This window comes from Pelodiscus sinensis, chromosome 1 (assembly GCF_052426305.1).
Source record: "Pelodiscus sinensis isolate ZL-2025 chromosome 1, ASM5242630v1, whole genome shotgun sequence".
In the NCBI taxonomy this organism is placed as follows: domain Eukaryota; kingdom Metazoa; phylum Chordata; order Testudines; family Trionychidae; genus Pelodiscus; species Pelodiscus sinensis.
The window spans coordinates 309,002,942-309,011,530 of NC_143052.1; the positions used below are offsets into that span (position 1 = coordinate 309,002,942).

Below are 8,589 nucleotides of genomic sequence, written 5' to 3' on the forward strand. Positions count from 1 at the left end.
ACTTTCAGGATCAAATTCATCAGTCATCTGCTCATTTTCTACAAAATTGTTGATATGAATGCAAATCCTATCTTGCAACTTAACTTCACTGATAATATCTGCATTTTATATTAGCAGAATTTCTTTCTTCATTATTTCAGTCCATTCCACTGGACTGTTTCCTACCGTTTCTTTCTATTACAGCCAGTCCCCGAGTTACGAACGCATCGATTTACAACCGTTTGTATTTACAAACAACCTCCTATACAGCCGGAAACCGAGTTACGAACGAAATCTGCACTTACGAGCAGCGCAGCCGTACATCAGTGAATGTAATCCGACTTATGAACACACAGAGTTATGACCAAGTGTTTGGAACGTAACGCGTTCGTAAGTCGGAGACCAGCTGTATAGGTCTGTTGAGGCAATTAAATCATAGTCTGATGTTTGGTATTCAGTAAATGCTGATGATCAACAAATGAGTAAAAATGAAAATTTCTGATCAGTAAAGTTGCAACAATATATCCAGTGAATGCAATACTATGCAGATAGAAGACTAAAAAAATAAGATGAACCAGTCAGCTGTATATAAAGCCATCAAATCAAGAGAACTTTCCAGGTGTGGCTAGAATCTTACAAACTTGCCTTCGCAAGAATCATGTAAATTCTTCAGAGTGAGAAAGGAAGCCAAAAGTTTAAACAGAAAAAATTATCTAAGATGCAAGGGCTGGGTTTTTCTAAGGGGAAAAAATAGGTTTTATTTTTGGTTTGTTAGAGTTATTGCAACATCACTATATTTCACATTATTTACTTGGTGTATTTGACAGCACTTTGCATATAACAGGCGGGCAAGAGAGCCCGGGGCCAGGGGAATATATAAAGTCTCCTCTCCCCGCCAGGGGCATGCAGCACCTATAGTGAACCGTCAGTTGTTCTGAACAGCTGGTGATTAACTCTAGGCACCATGTGCCCCTTGCAGGGTGAAGACACAGGGCAAGAGACTTCATGCACTGCCATGTCCCCAGGCCCTAACTGGTCTGGAGGCAGGGGTTGCATGCGACGTCTCCTCCTGCCCTGCAAGGGGCATGCAGTATTTAGAGTGAACCACCAGCTATCCAAAACAACTGGCAATTCACTCTAGGCTCCATGTGCCCATTGCAAGGTGAGGGCTGGGGGCAAAGACTTCATGCACTCCCCTGCCCCCAGGCCCTAATTGCCCTGGGGATGGGGGGAGCGCAAGAAGTCTCCTCCCACCACTAGGGGTGAACAGCGCCTAGAAGCAATCTCCAGCTGTTCAGAACATCTAGTGGTTCTCCCTAGGCACTGGAGGTTGGGGACAAAGACTTCATGCACTCACCCAGCCCAGGCCAATCAAGGGTCCATGGGCGGGGAAGCACAGAAGTGTCCTGGCCCTGCCCCTTCTGCCTGAGGCCCCACCCTCTCCGGGGCTGCCCAGGGCCACTTCAAAAATTTGTGAAGTGGCTTCCCTTCTACAATTATTGCCCACTCCTGGCATATAGTCTGTTCTACTGTTTCTCCCACATTATTTCTAGGATTTATCTTAACAGTAGTGCTCAATGGCTGCAGACAGGACTGGGACATCATTGTACTGTGACTGTACAAACATGCATAGATAAACAGTTACAGCGCTCAAACCTTAAAATCTAAAACTTATTTAAACATAGAAACTCACAAAATTTCAGCATATACATCGATACCAGCAGGCCCCATGTATTCCACATTTCATGGCCTCAGATTTCATTCCTTTCCCAGAGCTGTATTCCCAAATCTTAGATTCCATTTATATATACACACATCTCTAGTTGTAGTGATCATGGAAAAAAACCTTGAAAGCATCCACACTGTTACCTGCCGGAGTTTGCACAGAGGCTAAAACTGTAGTTCCAAGAACTATGAATTGCCCCATTTATCTCAATCAGAGTTCTTCGGTTCCCAGAGCTGCAGAATTTGGCTATTTTTTAAGATACAAAAGTCAACATTTATGGCTGTAGAATTTGTCATTTTGCTATAAACAGGTGCCCAGTTTTTGGTTTTGTTCTATGTTTTTCAAGGACCTGCAAGCAGTTGCCTGTGGCTCTTCTCCAGTGTTCTCTACAAGGGGAATTTAATTGGATTATAGTATGTGCTCCCTATGCTGTTTCATGGAACTAGACAACATGGAACTGGAGAGCAAGGACTGGAATCCAGCTTGCAACCAAGAAACGGGGAACAAAAAAAAAGGCTGACGACTTAACTTGCCTGAAAAACAGTGCAGCAACCAAGGCCAAGAGGAAATGTCCCAATGAAGCACACTAAAAGCTTTGTCAGTTCCTTGCACAATGGTGGAAACAAGCTTTATGCCAGACAACTTGAATAACACCACAGAAGCCAAGGCTCAGGGAGAGGAACTGGGCCACTAGGAAAGCACAAAAAAAAATCCTCATCTTCAAATATAATCATTGACGAATTTTACATCTGAGTATTTTCAACTAGAAGACAGATTTGTGTTTGTGTGGGGGGAATGATGATTAGGATTATTTTATAGCAAAAGAGTAAATTAACACTACCTAAAAGTTCTGAATAGGTACTGTGGAATTTGGTCCTATTTTGCCTAGGGATGTGAACATGCACGCTTGTGTGTGATTAACCAATGAGCCTGGACTCATCAATTAACCTTCATGCTTATACACACCCCGCCTCCTGCACTGCTTCCTCTGTATCAGGTTTTGTTTTTCTTCTACTCTTCCACTACACCTTCTGTAAAATACTGTAAAATAATTTAATACTGTCTATATATTCCAAATTTTAAAATGTTTTGGTGTTTACATGGTGCCCATGCAAAAGGGGTCAACAAAAAGAATATTTTCATTGAACATTACTCAGAGAGAAAATGTACGAGATTTAATATAGAATACTAGCAGGTAAGGCCCGTTGTTTGCTGGGCAAAGTCATTTTATATAGATTATGAGTATAGTAAAGTTCAAGAAATTAAATATATTTAATAGTTTTTTTATTAATGTGCTTGTAAAAAGGAAGTAGAAGAACAATTTTAAATTTGTACAATTTCAACTTCAAACTCTATTCATTTTATTGAATAATTACCATACATAGGAAATTTGAATCAGAAACTCAAAGTTTCCATTATTCTTATGGTAACAAATTTGAATTATTTTGTGATTTGTAACAGTAAAAATTTTCTTTGCATTAAAATGACAGTTGAAGAGGGGACTTGATTTTAATTTTGTTAGCAAATATTTTTATGAATTCTAATCATAATAGTAATTACTTTTTTCCAATAAAAAACAAAAATAATTATCTAAACCTTTCACCCAGCATATTCTGGTTAAAAAGCAGTGCATTCAGCTAATTTAAGCGGCAAGATTGTTTATGCAAAATTTGGTATCTTTAGGTCATGACTTTATTTTTCAGAAACAAATCCACAAAAACAAACTCTTCAAAATATATAATAGACATAGAAAAAGCATGGTCCAGGATACAGAGGAATGGCAGATTTGTTCATGCACTAAGCAATGTCTGAAGGTGCAGGAAGTATTCAGCTGAGTCTAAATCATACAAGATGCTTTCAAAGATGTAAGTCCTCAAGAAGAAGTTATACTGTAAGGAAAAGTGTCATGACAATACAAGGTATATGGATCCAGCCCTTTAGGCTTCATGCGACAGTCCCACTGAAATCCCTGGAATTATTCATTTAAGTATAAAATAGCTTCTGTACTGATTTTTGGATAAAACAATCAACTATGATTATATCAAAACTCAAAAATCATTAAATATTTTAATTATGTCACTATATGAATCCAAAAACCACTTAGCACCTTTTTATTTTTACTGAAGAAATGACTTGCCAACAGATCACCTGTTATCACAATCTATTTCCAACCACTACTGTATAGCAAACCTAGACAATTTTCTGGTGAAAGTGTTTGAAATATTCAGAGATAATCCCTGTGGTTGCTGCCATCACCAATATTCTTGGGCTACAATAGGGAACCATGAAGGAAAAAAAACCCAAACTAGGCTCCATTCTTGATACCATTGTCCTCTCTCTATACATGTCTAGAGTCCTAATTAAGTTGATGAAATGCCACACAGGTAAAGAGATCAACACCAGTAGATTTAACATAAGAACTGGAGTTTTAACCTTTAAGTACCATATATTGCTACAGCAGTATTAAAACACATACTTACAAAGTAATGTTTGGAATGTGGTGTGTCATAATCTACTTTGTTAATAGAATGCAAATGATAAAGAATTATGACATTAATCTTCACGACTCGTGTTGAAATGTTTAGCCACATGAAAAGGACTAATTCTAGAAGTTAATCAAACATGTGACTGAAGAGAAAAAGGTCAAAGCTCTGCATATTTTCAAATACTGTATTAGCCTGCTTTTTTTTTTTTAACAGCTTGCATAGATTCATATAAATTCAAAATAAGTACAACAGAGCATTGCTAATTTATACTGAGAACAACTATGGCAAATTACTACATTTTGCTAAGTAGCAATTAAAATAATAAAAAGCAGATACTAAATTGTTTATCTGACAAATAGTTTCGTTTTAATTATTTATTATAATATTTCAGTATTTTGTAAATGGATGAATATTACTAATATGATATCCCTGACTAGACTACTATTAAATCTTTGAAAACTGGGAAAAAAGACCATTGCTTTTGCATATAAATTTTGGAGTGGGTGGAATAAGGAAATGCAAATTACGAAGACTCTCCAGCAAATACAAACATAAACAAGGTGACAGCCTGATAAATGTTTATTTTAGGAACAATCTATTTAAACAACAATGAATAGAAAAGGATAATTTTTGGAGTGAGGAGGTTGTTGATAATCGGAAACTAAGAATGAATATTCAAATGTTCTTTCTACAATTTAGCTATACGTAATAGCCTGAATTTTCATAGTGTAGAGGTCTCAAGCCTTCTAAATCCAGACAACTGCAGATAAAATAATGCTAAAACCTATCAAAATGGTCCTGAAAAAGTCAGCATGAATATATACCCCCAGTTAAAATGAATGGATACTGATATTATCATCATTTGACATTTCATCCTCATATATCCCAAAAGCATTACTGCTAACAATCTTCTTGATTATGGACAAATGGCATACCTTTGGGCCTAGATTTTACTACAAGCAATGTACCAATGGCATCAGAATTTTTAAAAATTGAACAATTCTTATAGCTAAAATATATTGATTTCTATCATTAACTATGTACATTGATATAAAATGGAGTCGTTAGCACAAGAAATATAGTGATAGCAAAGTGATTCCCAAGCAGATAGGGTCATTCTAGAAGTACTATAGAGGGGCAACTTGCTCAGTTGAGGGAAAGGGGAAAGAAGGAGTAAAGACTGCTTCCTGTTACTGTCTAGAGACCCCTTCCTGCCAATTTCAAAAGCAATGCTAAGGATGCATCCAGCTTTCTTCCACTAGAGTAAGATTTGCTGTGATATGACGCATTAGTTAGTGAAGGGAAGAAGAATGACTATTCAGCGTATTTGCAGAGCTAAGGAGACCCTGGAAGAAAGCATACATTAAATAATAATGACTGAAAATTATAGCGGAAAGGATTCAAACTCAAAGACAACAGTCCTTCCTCTACCCCACCCCCAATCCTCCAAGTCACAATATACAGAAGTTAACTGAGAAAAAGAAAAAAACCCATAACCATTGAAATTTTGTTTAATTGGTTATCTTATTATTTTTCTTTTGAGGGGCAAAGTTTAGTTTTTTCTGCAGCAAAATGACTCTCTAGAAGAAATAATGAAAGCAAGCACCCAAATGGTACCACTATTCCAACAGCCTGAGTAGTATGTATATGTATCATTAACTGACTATCTAGTATGCCTCAAACAAGGACAATCCATCTTTACATTCTTTCTGCACTATTAGGTTACGAAGGCAAGATGTAATTTCACACCAAATGACAGAATCATGGACATGTCTTCTTCTGTAAGACAAAGTCATCACCAATCACCTTGAAATTGGAAGATTACAGCATTATATGAACCTGTTTTACTACCAGAATAAAGAGCTATCAAAATTAACAACTTTTTTCAATGTATAAAATGAGAAAATTCTTGCTGCAAATAGATTAACTAGAGGACCTGAATGACTAGTGAAAGAACTCCCCCCTTTACCTCCAAAGCACCAGAATATGCTCAGCCTTTAAACGTTTTGTGGTTTAAAATGAATTCATGGGCTCAACAGAGGGCTCAGAGTCCTATACTGGTGGAAGTACATTCACTAGAAGAAATAAGACTGCCCTTGAAAAATGTCAAGATTATAGCTAGTGAATGAGAGATCATATTGTGTAGATAGGCAAAAACTCGCATTTCTATCTCCCTATATCAAGTGAAGGGATTATCTCCCTATCAGTGCTAGTTGCCACAGTGTTGGTGTGAAGCCAAGAAGATGGGGAAAGAGGATTAGGCCGAATTTCAGCTGATTCTGGGGGACAAATGCGTTCCAGTATGCTTTGGTTTGGATAAATGGTTTCCGATACAGTTTTATTTTGTAAAGCATTTCGCTCACACATTATAATCCAAAATGCTTTACAGAGTTCAACTGTACAGCTATATAAAACAAATGGAGGCAGACAGCTATTCACTGGTGTAGGTAAAGGAGAAGGACAATTACCTCTCCAAGTTGCCTTCCTATACACCACACTGCAGCTGCCAATTCCCTCACGAGAAATCAAAGCAGCATCTAGCATAGGAGGAAATTAGAAGGTTGGAACTTTTTGTCCCTTACGTCGTTCACTGACAGGCGTGTCATTTTCTGCTAATCCTCTTTGCTAAACGTCTCTTTTTCCACCTTTCACCTCCCAAACACGGTGCTTCGGAACAACAACAAACAAGGCGCCCAATACTCACCATGTCAGCGGGGACACTGCTGGACATCTTGCTGCTATCCTCTCTGGTGGTTTAAAACAACTTTTCAAAACAAAAAAGAACACCAAGCAGCTCTCGCAGCACGGGATCGGCGGCAGCAAAGTTCAATGTTACTGTTATAGTGTTTGATATGCAGAGCGGAGGCTGTACGTAGAGGGGGAAAGATCCAAAAGAAGCCGGACTCCAGCGGGCAGCCCGGAGACGGCAGCAGACCCTTGTCAGCAGCAGCGGCGGTGCCAGGTGGACCAGGCAGGGCAGTAGAGTGACATGAATTGCGTGCGGGGGTTTTCTTCCTTTTCCAGCCCCAGCCGCTAATGACGGGGTGATTCACAGGATAGCTCCGCGCCCGAGTCACCTCCTCATTAAAGCGGGCGACCCAGACGGGCTAGGCGACCTTCCAGTGGCCGGGGCGAGCGGCTGAAGTTTGCGTCCTCCCAGGAGGCGGGGGAAGGGGTGACCACCTTGCGCGGCGTCGAGGGAGAAGCGTCTCTCCCCGGCCCGGGTGCCCTCCCCCACACCGCTCCGGGAGCTGCAGCGCCTCAAGGGGGATTTAAACGGCAGCCGCCTCCAGCCCGCAGCAGCCTCAGGTCTCTGCGCTCATCGCCGCCGCCGCCTCCCCTGCCCCCCTCCAGCGGCTCCCTTAGCGGCCCGACGGGGACCCCAGACCCGGGCTGGCTGCCCTGCGACTCGCTGTGGGCCGGCGGGGCCCCTCTCACTGCGATCCGCTCTCTGCCCCGCGCCCGCAGACGCCGCCTGTCATCTTCCTCTCAAGCCAACATGGCGCCTGCCGAGCCGACACCCGAGGCAAAGCGGACACGGCCGGGGAGAGTCGGGCCCCGCCCCCGCCCTGGCGTCACGTACGGCAACCGCCGCAGGGCACCATGGGGTTTGTAGGCCGCGGAGCGGGGGAAGGCTGGGCAAGGCTCAGCCGGGAAAGTCGAGCGCTGTCCTCACTTAGCAACGGTTGCTACGGCTGGGTGGGGGAGCGGCGTCCTGCTGCGCTGCGCTGCCCTGGTCGTTGTCACGACTCACGGGGGAGAAGCAGACAGGGAGGGACCCGACGTCGCCCGCACTTTCCCAGGGAGCTGCAGGCTCGGGGGGGCAGAGGGGGACAGCCAGCCTGGGAATCACACACTTCAAAAGGGCCCCTCCCTGCCAACTGCAGGGGCTGCAGTCCCAGAGATCACCCTGCTCTCCAAAGCCTCTGGATTGAAGCTGGGTCACTTGCAGAGCTTGCCACCATCAGGGCACCCAGTGCCCTGAGCCCCTTACAGATCTGGCGGGGCCTGCAAGCAGATGTGCTTTTCCCGTGTCCATGCAGCCTGGATTTCACTCAGTGTTTGTAGGGCAACTCCTGAGAGCTTAGCCCCGGCTTGGGGGCCAGACACTGTCCTGACAAAGCTGCTGAAACTGTGTTACTATGCAGGGTGATAATAAGCCATGGAAAAAGACAGGATACAAGGGTATCTGATGTGCCTTGGTGATGCAAACAATGCAACCAATGTCTTTATACAGGTTCTTTATAAACCTCTATGTAAATACATTACACTGTTTTCATGAAGTAGGCTTTAACCCACAGCTGCTCAGAGTACCCCAGGAGTCCTTTTAGGTAGTTTTCAGGGGCAGCCTGTGCCTATAGGCAAACTTGGCAGCAGCCTAGGGTGCCAAGTTAAATA

General features: G+C 42.2%; 1 protein-coding gene across 1 annotated transcript in view; it reads right to left on the reverse strand.

Annotated features, from left to right (window-relative positions):
• The window catches only part of UBL3 (ubiquitin like 3), an 82,340-nt gene extending 74,618 nt beyond the window's left edge, over positions 1-7,722 (reverse strand). The window contains exon 1 of the mRNA XM_006125304.5: positions 6,896-7,722. Within this exon, the coding sequence (XP_006125366.1) occupies positions 6,896-6,922 (27 nt within the window). The 5' untranslated portion in view covers positions 6,923-7,722. The remainder of the gene's footprint in view (positions 1-6,895) is intronic.
• Between the last annotated feature and the right edge of the window lie 867 nt (positions 7,723-8,589).